Genomic DNA, 16,948 nt, shown 5'->3' with positions numbered 1-16,948 from the left:
GCTGTGGAGAAAATAACAACAGTGTTTACAGGCATTCAAAGTTACATGATATAAATTATAAGTCTTGTTGTTGATGGTCTCGTTTGCTTTTTAGGTCTCAAAGAAGCGTCACTGTTCATTTAAGTCTGTTTCATAAACAGTCACAAACTCCTCACAGGAGCTTTAAACTGAGTTTAGTCAAACTTCTTGTCATTTTTGTTTTTCTTCATTAAATGGGATTCATCAGCGCATGATTCTAAATCTTAAAACTTGCAGTAAATATTAACAAAGACTGAAAACTGAAATGCTCCAGATTGCTAACTAAGCGTAATATTCAGTGCTTTGAATTTCATGCATGCAATCACATCATCAGAGTGGGCGTTGCCTTTTTTCAGGAATAAACACATCTTCATTTGGAATAACTTTAATTTTGATTCTGATTCTCTCTTTGTATACTAATCAGTCAGTTGTTTATGTTATCATAAAAGAGGTATTATAACTAGTTGGTGAAGAGACACAACATTCGCTGTATGCCTGCAGCTTTTTCCCCATGATGTTCACAAAATGCTATCACCACTTTCACCGCACGGCAGCTACGATGAGTGTGAGGTAATAAAGTATTCATGCTGATTGTCTCATTTTTCCTGCTCCATTACTGATTTTGCTCTGTAGAGAGTGAACTGTTAGACGAGATGGATTCCTAGTTTTCATCCCTGAACGTGTGTTATCTAACCTCCATGTCTAATTCATAGGAGTTGACAAGCTACACCATCATCTGTCTCTCTCTCACTGCTGTGAGCTCTCTAAGTTTGAATAAATGTCCTTATTACAACATTTATCACACTGTTGTGTAACATTTGTGAACTCCAGTTGAGACCCTCCCCCAGGCTCCTGGAAATATTGCATTTAATTAAGTCGTGTTTTTGCACAGATATTATTTATTTAAATCCTGCACTAAATTGTCTCTAAAGCATGTAATGGCTCTCCAGCTGCTCTGAAAGCCTCAGCAGTGCCATTAGAGGCAAATTCGGAAAAACTCCATCTGAGTTTTACCCACAAGACAACACTGATCCTCCTCATTTCAGATGCAATGCATGCTGGGAATCCAAGACATTCATTACGGCCAGTTAGGGATTGAACACTGATGTGTTAAAAAAAAGAAGGGAGGACTAACTGAGAGCTCTTGAAAGCTTTATTTTTAAACGCAAACATTGACACTGGGGTCTGGGAGTAAATATCACAGCATGTAGGAGAGGAAGGGTGCTACAAAATAAGAGTGCTGCGGCTCACTCTACATGAACTCTTGAATAAATCAGGATCATAACTTTTAAACTCAGAGTTTAAAACTCCTGTATGCATTGAGCTGAGGGTGGAGGAATGTTTTGTAAACACATGGAATATCCCTTTAAAGGTTCATCTTTTCAAACCCAGCTCAGTGCAAAGCTTTCCATTACTTTCACATGAAGGGAGCGCCATCAAATGGCGACTCTGTGCTCTACAGCTGGTGTTTATTTCTTTGTTTCTTTTGTTGTGATGAAGGTGATTGGGCATCAATGGTACGCAGATTATTTGATCTCCTCTACCTGCTTGTTTTCCACAATTTGTATCCATATGTTCAACAGATGCAGAATAAAATTATATTCAAAGGAACTTTGCATCATTTTTTCCCTTTTCTGCAGTAAATAATTTCCAGCAACGTCATCAGATGTCTCCAAAAATGGAGTGATTTATAGTATCCATAGTATTTTCATGCTAACATTGTAGCATGTGTTACCTTTTCCATTATTGATTATAATACATTTGTTTTAGGCCTCAGAGAAAACTTTAAAAAACTTCTTTTCAAACAGAAACCGTCTGATAGATGAGAGAAAATAATTTATTGAGCACATATTATTAATCTACATATTCTTTGACACACAGGTGAGGCTGGAGATGATAAAGTACTGTATGTAACACTCTTGGTTGGTATAATGGAAGCAGTCCCGCCACATTCACCTGTCTATCTGTGTGTTTTCTCTTTGATAGAAGACTTCAGTCATGGACTGAAGCTCTGATTTGATGCAGTAACAGTCGACCCTCGCTCTGATGTGATCCAGGACTCCTCTGATCTGCTCAGTTCTTTGGTTCCTGTGGATCAGAAGGACGGAGCAGCCAAACGGGCTGAGGAGCTCCTCTCTTTCCAGAGCTAGCAGGTCTGGAAGATACTGCTGGGGGTCATGGTCCATGAGAACCAGATCGAACCCCTCACTGGTTCCTTTATCGAGGTCAAGACAGGAACGTAATGTTGGGATGGCCTCAGTTGAGCTGGAAATCAACACCTGGAACTGTGCAGAGTCAGAAAAGTGAAGAGTCAGTGAAATCATTCTGTCCTCTTTGAAGTAAGTTGAAATCCTTCTCTGAGTACCTGTGAGTGTTTAAAGCCAGCTACAAGTATGATCTCCTCCCCGAGCTCTGCTGTGAGGGGGTCCAGCTCCACTGTGATCAGCCTGCCAGCAGGGGGCAGCAGACGCAGCAGGTGGACAGAGGTGTAGCCACAGTGCATCCCCAGCTCCAACACCCGGGAGGGACGGACACGCCTCATCACTCCATCCACTGCTTCAACTACATCAGACAGAGGAGACAGGCACAGGGTCAGTGAGAATCAGTTTTCATATCACTTATCATTATCATTTATCTGACAATTATTGACTGAATGTTTTACTAAACCACAGAGCATGGTATATCACACTGTGAGCAAGCACATCCAACAGACTGCAGCTGTTTTCAAAGCTGATCATTTTAATGAAATCACCTGGGGGTAGAATAAATTGATGGTAAAGACCTGAGCAGTGTTATATTATTATATATATTCTTTACAGAAAATATATCATTGGTTATGTTCTGTTATTAAAGATAGTACATTTTTACAAATATTTAAAATCACCAACCCAAACTTTGCTCTCATCATTTATTGAACAACTACAATAACAAATAGATCTGCAGAGCTCTTCCAAAACTGATATTAGCACATTTTGCTCAGCTCTTTGTTTCTTTGTTTCTGTGTTCCTGCAACAGGGATTAGTAGAGCATAGTTCAAGTTTTAAACACATTAACTCCTAACTTTGAACTTTGTATAAACTGCAGCTTGAAGTATTATTTAAATAGAAACAGAAACAGTCCTCTACAGATTGGTACCAGCACTGTAAACATGTCTGTGATACAGATTTTGCTTTGCTTTACTTACTGCATACACCTGCTCACCACGTGTGTGAAACACTGAATCAAAACACAATAAACTATGCAGGTCACACTTTGCAGGATGTCTGTCCTGACTGAAGCCTTAAGGGACTTTAACAGACCTGGTAAATAAATAAGAGACTGCATAACGTTAGCTTCATGGAGCATTAGGACTTTTAACCAATGTAAGGTCACATATTTGACTTGCTTTCTAGATTAAAGACTAATAAGTTCTACTTTGTGACTTATGATCATCTCTGTTGCACTGATTTGTCACATGCACTGTCTGACAAATTCACACTCTTGGTAAATTAAGCAATCTGACTACTGACCAGTCTGTGGGCTGATGCAGAAGGAAGGGTGTGTCTCAGCGTAAAGGTCAAAGGTCTCCAGTACGCTGTCAGCCTTGCCGTGGGTGCATTCGGAGAACACAAAAGCATGGGTGCTCCTCACACACACTCGCCCTCGCACCAGCCTCAGGGCCCACGTCAAAGCCCGATAGCACAGCGAGGACACTTTGACACGGAAACGACCGGACACCATGAGGACGGCGGGGAGCAGCGGGACAGAGACGACTATGAGCCACATTTCAAAAGCTGGGAAGAAGAGTGGAAGTGAGAACAGTGTAAACATGTGGGCATCGAGACGACTAATGGAAAAGAGAAATGTGTTTATTCCCAGCAGATTACATTCAAGAGTAGTTTGCTGTAAAGTTTATGAGGAGTAAAAGAAACACCCTGCATACCTCGCTTGTAAAAGTTAATCATTCACTGTTTAAAACACAGAAGCATTATCATAACAGCATATTTTTACAAGTTGTATTTACTATAACAATACAGACAGCAGCCCATTGTCCCCTTTATGGGGCTTATTGTAAGAAAACCCTGTGTTACAATTTAGATGTATGTTAAACTGTAAGTCATGAAGGCACAGATTCAGCAGGTTTTATTCACACTTAGCCTCTACAGCAAGTTCTTTCTATGGATAAATAAGTTGTTGCACTTCTAAACTAATAAATCCTGCAGACTCTCATCCATCCAATGAGAGTTCAGCCATCACAGCAGACACAACACAGGGTATAGAAAAGAAATTCTGTGAGAAAAGCAACAAAATATTGATTCTTTCTGACATGAGTTATAATAAAAATCAAGTCAAGTCTCAGAAAAACTCCTCCAGGTTGTAATCTGTCCATCTCTCTTGTGTGCACTGCAAATGATGAATGGATTACTGTATTAAAATGTTTTAAAAATAAAATTAATATACACACAATTGTTCCTAAGACAGTTACATAATGTGTCACTGATCTCTCATTGGTTTTGTGGATTCAGGATATTGTTAAAGTGTCAGATTAAAACATTCTTCACAGAAAAGTAATAAAACAAAGAACACTGAACTGAAGTCACACCGTTCAGAACAACTAGTAACATATAAGCCATAAAGATCTAGTACTTGCCAAACCGCTCTGTCGTCCGTCCAGGTAAGGAGTGCCTCCTGTCAGACACAGATGGGACTGTCACTCCTGAAAGTCAAGACGCTGAGCTGCAACATGAAAGCAGACAATCTGCTGAGAGAGACCCACCATGCTTTTCCACTTAGAGTGAGGTATCATAGGACTAAGCTGTCATGAAAGGAGTCACACTCTGTGTTTGGTATCCAGGAAATAGTGGCTTTGGAGAGAGGGAAACACACCCAGTAAAGCTGCCTGGGAGCTCCTCCTTCTAGGTTTCAGTGCTGCTGTGTTTATCCACTAGAGGTCAGCAGAGATGTAGAAATATTAATGACACCTTAAGTTGTATCCAACCTCAGTGGCACCTACAGTATGAGATACAGTTGATAGATTAATAAAGCTAATAATGAGGTTTTGTATCTTGTTTTAAAAGGATTAAACAATGTGTATGTGTTGAGTTTTATTGAAGTTATTTCCCCTGATTGTGCTGATTTATTCCAGTAGTTTTTATTTTTATTATGACAGTGGGGTTGTTTTTTACTCTGTTTTTTTGTTGTTTTTATTGTTGTCTCTGATGACAAATTAAAAATAGCACAGGGACAATTTTCTTTCTTTTTGATTCCCAGAGATTGTGCAGCTGTCCTGCGTACCTGAGAACACAACTGGCCATTAGAAATGTGATTGAGTATTAAACATAAAATGCATATTACAGATGATCAAACTATGTTTCTTGGTGTTTAAGTGCATTTGTTAATGCTTTTATCATTTCAAGGCAACGACTGTTTTAACACAATGCATTCCCTGGTGCAAGATTTGGGATTAGCTGACAAAAAAAGATTGAACTTTATTGAGTATTTCTCATACTAAGGGAAGGGTTTAGAGCTAATTCTTTAAAAATATTCAGGCTGCAAAAAAATTCCTAACATGGTGTGTACAGATTTTCATACCAATCATTTTATCATTACTTTTTCTATAGATCTGATAAATCAAGCAGCAGTTCATTATAACTGGATACATCACACATAAATTAAGCATATATCCAACTATTTGTAATTCTTAGCCTTACGAAAAGTGACTAAAGTCCAGAGTTTAAGTTTTATATGGATACTTCTGCTCTAGATCAGTGAACCCATCTTCTCTCTGACTCTCTCATGTTGCTCCATATATTGAAAGTGGGTGTGCGGTCCCCTGTGTGTTGCTGCCCTCATTGGCTGCTGGTGGAGCGGCACTGCTTTGTGTATTTTTGGCCATTGGAGCGAATCATACTGCGGTGTGCGAGTCTTGTGGTCCAGCTGAGTCAAGTTAGCCAGCAACAGATAGATCATTACCGGAAACAGCACGGGGGTTCAACCACAATAAAGGTCTAGGTAAGTCTAGCAGAAACACTCATTATATATCTCAACTAGTACCAGTAAGGCGAATAGAGGATGTTTTCTTGATAATGACCAAAGTCAAACATTGTAAAAAACACTTAACAACATTAAAGGCAATCCTTAAGGTCCAAGTACAAAATGTAAGGTTGTACATTATTTTTTAAAACAGTTTTGCCCATTGAAATGTTAGATGGCAGGAGTGGAATAAGTTCCTCTTCTATGCATTAGCCCTGAAATTAAAAGCTATCGCAGTCACTTACCCCTGTTGCCTCTATATACCAGCCAGTGTGTGCAATTGATGTTTCTTACCTAATAAGTTCACAATATTCTTTACTTTACAAAAACTGGAAGACATTGTGTTTCCGGTGTTCCATTGAGATGTGCTACCTATCGAAAAATTCTACTGAATGAGCTTTCATCATTGACTGTGCATGTTGATTTTTACACGGCATTATGAATATAAAATAATATTTTTGATTACGAAAAAATGTAAGTTTACTCTTTTAATCTAGTATTGCTCACGTCTATATGCAGGTTTTTCCGAGGTTTTATTACATTTTCTTTCGTTGTAGCTCTGCGAATGCGCAGACTGTAGAAGCACATCTCGATGGGTAGCACTTTTCGTTAGAACACTAGCACGTCTGCGCAGTCAAAATGGAAACTCACATCTGCTTCCGGTTTCTGTTGGCGCGCATTGAATTGATCTTAGCCATGACATACTGTACATACATCATGAAGGACGAATCATTGATCAAGAAGAGATTTAGTTTCAGTAAAATCGGATTAAATGGGTTCCTCGGCATGTTTTAACCTCTGGTTTTAACTCGACGACATGATAGGTATAAAGTTGTGACGCTCCTGCCCTGCATGGTTTTAGTGACTTTTGGCCTCCAGGCTAAAATGGGTCGTTGTACCTGTCGAAAAGACATAATGTAATGGGTATTCTTCGACAATTAAACAGGTAAAATACATTGTTCTTTAATCTAAATTTACAAGTGGACCGTGTTTGGCTGCATTTAGTTGTTATATGACACTTAGCTTTAATTCTGCTGACTAATTAAAGGCTAAAGTTAGCTGTTTTATGCTAACCTTGTTCAAGCTAGCATATTCAAGAAACAAACTATAATGTGAGCTGACTGGCACTTTATTTTAAGTGTATGGGTAAATATCACAGCAAGAGTTAACATTATAGCGTTTGTTGTGATTCTATATTATCTACTTGGCATTTTATTACCATACCAAACCTTATCTATTTATCAGATAGAAGTATACATAGTGTGTCTATAGCTGTAATAGTTGCCATATTTTATTTTATTTTTACTTTATTTTATTCTATTTTATTTTATTTTATTTTATTTTATTATATTTCACCATTGTCATTGCTATTATTACTGTTATTATATTTTTTAACTATGTTAGTACATGGTTGTATTCCCCTGTCCCGTGTTGTAAGCTGCTGTAACAAAAGAATTTCCTCCAACGGGGGACAAATAAAGTATATCTTATCTTAAACTCTGCAGGATATTCCCCGACCAAAGCTTTTATTTTGGTAGGACACACCGGAAGTCTCATAGTTGCCTCTGTTTGACTTGACGCTGTTCATCCTCTGCCCACAGACTCCAACAGGAGTGACACCGGAGAGAGCAGGAACTGGTTCTCTCGCCTCGCCGGTGCTGCTGCTGCTGCTGCAACACCTTGAACCCACAGCTGACTCACGACACGGCCCACTCCTGATTCTGCTGGAATAACACACCACTGTGACCTGCTTTTCACACAACTTGAAAAGGCTTTAACACTTGGAGAGAGCACAGCCTCCTCGCCAATGGCAAGTCCGGCTGCAGTGATAGGACCGTCTCATCAGCATCCCCCTCTGACCGAGTCCGCTGCAGACTCTGCGTTTCAGGAGGCACAGAAATGGATAGAGGTGAGTCCAGAAACCTGTGTTTAAACACTTCAGTAACTCCTCACGCTTCACTCCCTCTCACAGGTGTTCTGTTGTCTAATGTGTAGCTTAGTAACTGGTGTGCAGCCTACAGACTTCACCTCTTAATGATTGTCTTTTTATTGCATCGTCACCTGTTGAAAGGTGACATGGCCTGGTCCTGTTAGGCTCCCTGTCTGTGGGAAAACCCCAAACAGAATTCATGTGGTGTGCAGAAGTGTGCCTGTTGCTCAGTAAACTGTGTTTAGTCTGTTTGGTTTTTAATCCTCTGCATTTGAACATTCCTGCAATGCCTTGCTTCTGACTTTATCACAACTTGCTCATTAGGAACTTCTCCTCCTACCATGCTTGCTCCCATTAATGATATAATATCTGGTATGGGATATTGCCCTTATTAAAACTTCACCCCCCCTATATATTGCAATGTTTACACACTTGTTTTTGCTGGGTGCCTTTGTACAGTAGCAGTGGCGGCCGTGGGGCCTGCTGCGTGTTTGCCTGAAAACAATGAATGCATCATGTGGAATGGATTTCTGCCTCATTGCGAGCCTGCCGAACAATAATCACACAAACAAGGTTTTGTTCCGAGAGAATTTCAATCACGACACTTGCCTGCGCCCAATGCATTTGACTTTGTCATCCTGCTGCAGTGGGCTGAGCTCCCTGTCAGCCTCGTACACACTGATGATGATGATAGGGTGTTTATCTGTGGAAGATTGGAGGGATGCACTCTAAGCTTTGCAGGTTGAAGTGAGAGATTCGGCAAAGCAGAGGCGTTGGGAAGGATTATGGGGCCTCTGCATAACAGAGCACCCTACACTCTCCCCCTGCTTACATTTATCTGATCAGTGACACTGAATGCACAGTTTGATTTTAGATTAAACCCTCATCAGTCACCCCTTGTTTCAAAAAGCAGAGGTGTCTAAAGTAGAATAGAAATGATGAGTCACTGTTTCAACTAACAGAACATATTCCAATGCTTTATGCATCTTTGTTTGTACTTTCTACCCTCAACACACTGCATGTCAGGAGGTGATGTAGGTATAATACAAAGCAGCTCAGTGGACTGTAATGAAATCCATGTGGCTCTTTAAACTGCTGACAGCTTTGTGTTTTCACTCTTCATCTGTTATTCTCAGTGCAGGGTGAGTGTTGACCACAAGCAGCAACCTCTGCTCTTGAGTAAAGCAGCCAGTGAAGAAGTGTTAAAAACTGCAGCTCCTCCAGTGTCCACTTGTGGCTGGAAGCAGAAGCCAGTGAGGTCACAGGTTTGCATAAAAAGCGGCAGGGCTGACTTGACTGACAGGCAGGGTAGTCAATTCAAGTGAAATGTATTTATAAAACACATTTAAAAACACAGCAGAAGCTGACCAATGTGCTGTACAATGCATGAAAAACACAGTGTGAGACCAAACCAATTAGGGCTAGATGACTCACATGCTAAAATATAAAAGTGAGTTTTGAGGCAAGTCTTAAAAGAGTCAACAGAGGGGGAAATCCCATAGACTGTATAAATAATGGACGTAGTATCCGTGACGTCATCCATCTTTTTCTGAAGCGCTGTTTTGAGGCCAATCGGCGGCGGCAGCCATATTGGAAATGTTGAACTCAACTTAACTGCTGTCGAGCGATTGTGATGTAAAGAGGCAGGCTTTGAGCCTCCTAGCCAACAGCTACAGTGTTCCCGCCTGTCAATCAAGTCAGCCGTGCCTCTCATTGGAAGACTCATAATCTCAATATCTTTGAAATTACCACGTTATGAAAAAATTCACCCCCTACAGTGTGTGCCGATCGAGAAATGAGCTATCCAGACTACACTCATCTTTTGTACCAGGCTGTAAACATGTTTATTTCTGCTGTAAAGATCGGCTTTTTTGAATTGGTGTGTATGTGGTTTCTGGTACTTCCGGAGCCAGCATCAAGCGGATCCTCAATGAACTGCAGTTTTTAGCACTTCCGCATTGGACTCACATTTTTAGACCGGAGGTTGCCGCTTGGGCAGTCCTGATTGGGGAGAGGAGGCTTTGTCCAGAGATGCAGGGCCTTTACAATACAAGCACGGCCGCCCTTCAGTTTATATGTTGACCGAGGGGACGGCCAGGAGACCCATGTTATAGAAGACATCAGAGGCCTGGAGGTTTTGTAAGGGCTCAGGAGGTCAGTTATATAGGGAGGGGCCAGGTACACTGAAGCTGTTAGTAAGCCTCAACTCTGCCTCTTTGCCTCTTGATAGGTTGGGACAGCATTTCCAATATGGCGACCGCCATCATTGGGCTTTAAAACTCATCATCTGACATCACTGAGACCACATCCATGTTTCATACAGTCTGTGGTTGCCTGTGAAAGATTCATAACCTTTCATGACATATTCTCTGAGAAACGCCAATATACTTCAGAATGTTATTGATAACCAATAACTAACATGAGTTATAGAGAAGCAGCATGCACTGTGTTAGCTAAGCAATATTCATTGTACCGTTAGATATTTGATACGGCCGATGTGTGTCACCTAATCCAAACATCAGATTAGCAGCCTGTCGAACTGGTTTTGATTTTCAGAAGCTGCACTGAGCTTCTAGAGGAAAATACAACGGTGGTAGATACATGAGATTTGATAACTAGGTAACCATAACGGTAACTTCAATAACTTTCAAATACATACTTAAAAATACTCAACCTGGTGTGTATTTTGTGTAGTTTTACCTTATTATGTGGACTCTAAGCTTCCTGTGCTACATGTCAGAGTATACTGAAAATGGCAGATCCTCTTTAAGAGTGTCAGGCTTCAGTACAGGCCTATTTAGCAGCAGCAAAAACTCCTTGGAGGCTCATATCAAGTCTTTAAAAAGCCACTACTGACCTAGAATCTCCGAGGCAGATCAGGGCTGAGGACTCAAAAGAGTGAAGCTGAACAGACGAGAGAGAACTGATACCTCTCCGGTGTTATTGTTCCTCTGTCACCCTCTACCCCGCGGGGACTGATATCATTACCTACACACACCTGGTGACAGGCCTGCAGTCACCTCAGGGGACCAGAGACATACCTGGTTCCTGAAAGGATAGAAAAACATACAGCAATTATCTATCAGAATCCTAATGCTTAATGTCTGCTTATATTCAGCTGCTGTCGTATACGATGTCAGGACCCGAGGCTGGAGGTTAGAATAACAGGTCCCCTATATGTCTTGTGTTGTTTGTCAGAGGAAATGGAAGCAGGCTGAGACGCCAGAAAGCATCCTCGCCGAGCACTCATGTGCTGCTCTCATTGGCATCCGGAAACTTAACTTTTACTTTCTTTACACCTCATTGTGTTCTTCTTTTTCTCATTTTAGATGTTCTTCTAAGTCTTGTTGTCACATCTGTGATCTCTTGCTTGTACTTTTTAAAGGGATATTTCAGTTTTTTTGAAGTGTGGTTGTACGAGTTTTATGTCACTAGTAAATGTAACTAGTGACATTTAACCCAGCAAGAAACAGCACGCAAGCTAGGCTACAATTTTCAGCAGATGGGTCATTTCTGCCACGTAATTAAGCCAATTTTGAAAGACTCCGACCCATGCACTCATCTTGGCTTAGGTGTACGCTCTACTATTTTTTCAGCGCTTCACTTTGAAGAAAGCCCTTTTGTTTTTGCACTAATTTGCAGACGCAACACAGACGTGCTCTTCTGCCTGCAGAGCACTGATCAGCTGATCAGGTCTGCAGCTTCAAAGTGACAAAAATACAACCAAACTTAAAGCTGGGGTTGGTAGTCAGATTTAGATACACTTTTTGTTATACTGGTTAAAATGATCTTTATGTCCCGATGGCAATCAATACATAATGTGTTCTTAAAAAAGAGTGAAAAAAAGCTGCTATCTACAGCTGGAGTAAACCCGGGAAAACACCAACCAATCCCTGCCATCAGGATCCAAATTATGAACCAATCAAATCCCGTCCTGCCGTTCTGCCTGCCTCCTGCACGTTCATTTCATGTTTGTGTTTTTAACTTTCACTATGATCATGTTTTGGTGTTTTCTTACCGCTGAGTGAGACATGAGTTGACGTAGTGCAAAACACAAACAATGTGCTGAGGACCGGTTTTGATTCAGTCACGATCATATGGTCGCGAATCAGCGGCGCTCATGCATGTGAACGGGGGCGTCGTTTTTGAGGAGCTCCAAGGGGAGGGGTTAGACGGAGTCCTGAGGAAATGCTACATTCAAATTCATGCTAGTTTTCCGTGGCTACCAACCCTAGCTTTAAGTTGAAGGTTTGGACTGAAACTACTTTGGTAGATGAGGAATGAAGGATTCATGTAGTGTTGCTTAAAGGAAGAAATTGTGTGTTTTCTGTACAATCAATCTCTACCAGCTCTGGAAACCTTCAGGAGAACATGTAATGAGGTTTAGCTGATGGATCCAGTTTCATTTGGTACTGTTGTTGCTGCACTGTTAGCCCTGTAGTGCAGCGTTGCATTGTTGTAAAGTAAAAGCATATAATTTGACACATTTTTCAAAGAGTTGGTTCATTTTTGATTGTTAATGATAAACGTATTATGCAGCAAAGAGACAAAAATAAGTCACTATAGGCTCTTAGCTCAGACAAATTACTTCTACAGGCTCTGTCTGTAAATCACAACACCCTGATGAAGCACTCACACCTGCACTCATTACGCCCTCGCCCTCCTCTCCATCTCACCATCCTGTCAGCTACACTGCGGCTAATGGCAGTAATCAGGCTCCTCTTAACTTCACAGCAGACTCTATCGTTCCTTTGATGAGAGAGGAAACCTTCAGTCGGTTACGTTGATTGAGTCGTGTCGTACAGCCACAGGGTGTTTGTAAGAGCAGACACCAGATTGATGATCTGACTAGTCTGTCCCCTGCACACGTCTCTGTGGTTTGATAGATTGTCTCTCTCTCTTCTGTGTGGATCTTTAGGATTGTTTAGCTGCTGGCAAATTTATCTGACAGCACAACTGAGAGAGAATGGATCCATTTGGAGTTGCATGATTTCATCACCGGCCTTGTTGTGATGAAAGACTATATAAAGGAAAGCATTCTGAAATCAGAAGAAGGGGACATTTCGAAAGGAGAAACTTTCAAAGAAAACTTTGCCACTGTGCACGTGAAGTATGATGAAATATGAATCAGTGAAACAGCCGAGTGTAAGAGATTAACTCACTGAAGTATTTGCTGTTTTGGTGTTTTTTTCTTGAACAGTCAGTCAGACTCAGTAAAAGCAGACGGTCCAGAATATGAGTTCAAGTCTTTGTATAGACAGACGGTTAAGCCTGCACAGCCAGACAGGCTGACTTGCAAATCTTAGAACACAATACATGGTTTAAAATCTGCTTAAAACTGAGACATGTCAGCTGAGTCTGCACTGAGGTCTGCACAAAGTGGTGGGTCATACTTGACTCTGAACATGAACTCATAGTTTGCAGAAGAAGTTTGTTCTCAGCTGCAACAGTTACAGTGCAAAGAATGGTCAATAGATATCAACAAAGCTGCCTATAATAAACCGACTGACATGTTCTGCTCTAGAAGAGTTGTATCACATGATTTAAGTGGGTGGATAGGTTGTGTTCTTCTTTGTTCTAGACTTCTAAAAAACCCAGGAACCACATGTGAGGTTCTTCCTGAAGGTGATGCTTTTCTATATATCAATAATTAGTGTTTATTTGTTGTAATGAGCTGCGTTATGTATCAAATATGTGTTTCTTGGCTCCACGTTTCTTGTTCAGAGCTTGTTTCAGCCTGTTTGGAGTTCTCCTTTATTAATTCTGTATTGTCTATCTATCTCCACAACACCCCCCTCTTCTATCCAAGTCATGTCATGTTCATGGGGCTGTGAATAATGCAACATTTATTGTGATATGCCTGAAGGGGAGAGTGATATCATCTACTTGTTGAAGGCTGATATCACTGCAGCCAAGAGTCAAATAAGCAGGCTGGTGTTATTAGGTTGTCCGTCAGGTGTGAGTGGGGATTTCAAACCTCATTCTAATTTTGACAGTAAGCAGAACTTTTTCTAGGAACTCAAGTATGACTGCAGTGACATGTAGTATATTTATAAGGCAGCACCATAGACTGTATAGATAATGGAGGTAGTATTTGTGACGTCACCCATCTGATTTTGAAGCCAATCGTCGGCGTGTGCCATATTGGAAATGCTGAACTCAACCAAACTTCGTCCGAGGTAGTGTGAGGGAAAGAGGTGGGCCTTTAGCCTTTTTGCTAACAGCTACAGGGTGCACCTTGTTAGTCAACAGCCATGCCCTTATTTGGGCAAAACTCGTAAGTTTATTGTCTTTGAAAATACAGAGTTATAAAAACATTCAACCCCGTACAGTGTGTGCTGAGAGAGAAATCAGCTATTCAGATCTAAACCATTTTTTGAACCAGGCTGTAAACTTGTTTATTATTGCTGCAAAGATCGTCTTCATTGAATGGGTGAGTATGTGTTTTCCGGTGTTTCTGCAGCAAGTCTCAAGTGGATGCTCAATGAACTGCAGTTTTTAGCACTTCAGCATGGGCTTCTTTTATTTTAAGACTGGAGGTTGCTGCTTGGTCAGCACATACTCACAGCAAATTCAAACTTTGGTGCATTTTTTTGTGAGTTTTTACTAAGTGAGGAAATAATTAAGATACCAAAAGGGACCAATAGGGCATCTAATAGACTCTAGCCTACACTGCTAAACACACAGGCTTCAGTCAACCAGCAGTAGAGCTGTATTCCTTGTAATAATGAAGTAGTGACTTAATTAACAGCCTTTTAACTAAGTTTCCAAAGACCAAGGACTTCTTTGGACTGATTTGGTCACTTAATCTTTGGTAACATAGTTAAAAGGCTTTCGTCTAATTAGAGGCATGCTTGAACCTGCCATTCTAATCCTCATTGGACAAAACGTTTATAAGAAGGTTTAAATATTTACTCCTCAGACACTTTGTACTGTAAACCATCGTAGTCTCCCGTCTGATTTTTAAAGGACGTCCTGACAGCCTAGTGTTCAGAAAGACAGGCTTCATACCAAGATGTCACAATATCAATCACACAGACTTCACTGTACATCCATCAGAGACCATTTGTCTGTGGAATGAATGACACATTGCCACAGATAAATGGACACGCTTCATACCTGCACTGTGAGGTTTAAATGTTTCAAATCAGCTCCGGTGAAGGCTCTGTTCCTTGTTGGCTGTCTTGATGAAAAATGCAGTGCAGCACTGTGTTTGGCCCCGGGCTGTTTTTAGAAACCAGTGCCATGTGCACAGAAATATCTGTACTGTCTTCTGATTTCATGCATGATGTCATTCCCAGTTTGAGGGCATTGTCATTGTCTCCTACAGAAGAGACTGATGTGTTAAGTGTTCAGCTGTCTTGTCAGTTTATCTGTATAAGTGGGATGCAGAGCTACAACAATCAGACAAAACAGTGTTGTTAAAGACGGAAGCATCTGTCAAAGACGGGTTAAGGCTTGATCGAGGATGTCCCCTTCATCACTCACTTTAATGCTCTGCTGAGCTGAAAATCCGTGGTCCACCACAACCTCCAACCCCAACTTCCCCCTCTCCCTCTCTCCCTCTCTCTCTGTGCAGCTTGAATGATGAGCTTAGAGTACACAGTTAAGTGCATTATTCCTGGATGAGAATGAAGAGGAAACATGGACATGATTCATATCTGATACACAAATCTAACAATTGTTTTCCTGCATTCAAGGATAAATTGATGATATCTCAGTCATTATGACAGAGTGAATAAGTAAGCATTGGAAGAGTAAATCAAAACTGTGTTTACAAGAAAAGTGTTGCTGTAAACTGACACAGGGAAGAGAGCTGATAAATTCAGGTAATATAATCTCTCAGGCCCTGGCAGGGAGCATAGAAGAGACTGGTTGTGACCTGAAGCGGCTTCATTCAGTGTTTCTTTTGACAATCATGTTTATTTCTGAGAGATGGAAGTTATGCAGATATCTCAGCCCCTTATAACATGCTTTAGAACATTGAACCATAGAAACTAAATGACGGGGCGCAGATTAGTCTAATGGTTAGGTTGCGTGCCCGGGTTCAAATCGAGCCTGCGGCCTCCCTACTGCATGTCATTCCCCCACTGTATATCCCAGTTTCCTACACTAGCCACTGTCCTCTCCTCTATAAAATAAAGGTTAAAAAGCTCAAAAATACAATTAAAAAAAACAACAACAGAAAAAACTAAATGAACGGGCACAGGTTTAGCCTAATGGTTAAGTCGGTGGCCCGGGTGCAATTCCAGCCTGTGCCCCCTTCCCGTATGCCACTCCCCTACTCTCTCCTAGTTTTCTACTCTATCCACTGTCCTCTCCTCTATCAATAAAGGTGTAAAAGCCCCCAAAATACAACTTAAAAAACCTGTAGAAACCAATCGGCAACCTTTGTCCGCAAGAATTGAAGCCAATACGGAAGTGTTAAAAACTGCAGTTCTTCGAGTGTCCACTTGAGGCCGGCTCCAGAACTTACATAGACACTAATTCAAAAAAGCCGATCTTTACCAGCCTCAAACATTTACTGCATGTCCACCCCCACTCTCTACTCCCCACATTTCCTGTCTCACTTCAGCTGTCCTGTCCATTAAGAGCGAAAATGACCAAAAATATAACTTTAAATAAAACATTTTTTTAAAAACTGCAGTTCATCGAGCGTCCACTTGAGGCTGGCTGCAGAAACACCAGAAACCACATACACACCCATTCAAAAAAAGACGATCTATATAGCAGAAATAAACATGTTTACAGCCTGGTACAAAAAATGGTCTAGGTCTGAATAGCTATTTTTCTCTATCCACACACTGTAGAGGGGTTGAATGTTTTTATAATCCCAAATAAGGACATGGCTGTTGATTGACAGGCTGGAACACTGTAGCTGTTAGCAAAAAGGCTAAAGGCCCGCCTCTTTACCTCCCATAAGCTCGAACAAAGTTTGGTTGAGTTCGGCATTTCCAATATGGCTCCCATCGACGATCGGCTTCAGAA

At 41.0% G+C, this 16,948-nt stretch overlaps 2 protein-coding genes across 9 annotated transcripts in view; one reads left to right on the top strand and one right to left on the bottom strand.

Annotated features, from left to right (window-relative positions):
- Nucleotides 1-1,831: 1,831 nt before the first annotated feature.
- Nucleotides 1,832-6,427, bottom strand: LOC117816921 (catechol O-methyltransferase-like). Of its 5 annotated transcripts, XM_034689311.1 has the most exons (6): nt 6,276-6,363; nt 4,885-5,007; nt 4,649-4,734; nt 3,528-3,791; nt 2,384-2,580; nt 1,832-2,303 (listed from the first exon to the last, which is right to left on the bottom strand). In XM_034689311.1, the coding sequence occupies exons 4-6, from the start codon at nt 3,781-3,783 to the stop codon at nt 1,971-1,973; spliced, it is 786 nt and encodes a 261-aa protein (XP_034545202.1). In that variant the 5' UTR covers nt 3,784-3,791; nt 4,649-4,734; nt 4,885-5,007; nt 6,276-6,363; the 3' UTR covers nt 1,832-1,970. The 5 variants fall into 5 exon arrangements, with proteins under 5 accessions (XP_034545202.1, XP_034545203.1, XP_034545204.1 ...); XM_034689312.1 differs by lacking the exon at nt 4,885-5,007 and having other exon boundaries at nt 6,325-6,427; XM_034689313.1 differs by lacking the exon at nt 4,885-5,007 and having other exon boundaries at nt 6,276-6,347.
- Nucleotides 6,428-6,696: 269 nt separating this feature from the next.
- Nucleotides 6,697-16,948, top strand: part of LOC117817362 (LIM and calponin homology domains-containing protein 1-like) — a 128,701-nt gene continuing 118,449 nt past the window's right edge. For 2 of the 4 annotated variants that reach the window (XM_034690036.1, XM_034690038.1), the window contains exons 1-2: nt 6,697-6,976; nt 7,632-7,939. In XM_034690036.1, coding sequence (XP_034545927.1) covers nt 7,838-7,939 — 102 coding nt within the window. In that variant the 5' untranslated portion in view covers nt 6,697-6,976; nt 7,632-7,837. The remainder of the gene's footprint in view (nt 6,977-7,631; nt 7,940-16,948) is intronic. The other 2 variants (XM_034690034.1, XM_034690037.1) reach the window with 1 other exon arrangement.

The sequence above is a fragment of the Notolabrus celidotus genome, chromosome 8, assembly GCF_009762535.1.
Source record: "Notolabrus celidotus isolate fNotCel1 chromosome 8, fNotCel1.pri, whole genome shotgun sequence".
NCBI classification, from domain to species: Eukaryota; Metazoa; Chordata; class Actinopteri; order Labriformes; family Labridae; genus Notolabrus; species Notolabrus celidotus.
This window is presented reverse-complemented; position numbering and strand designations above follow the sequence as displayed.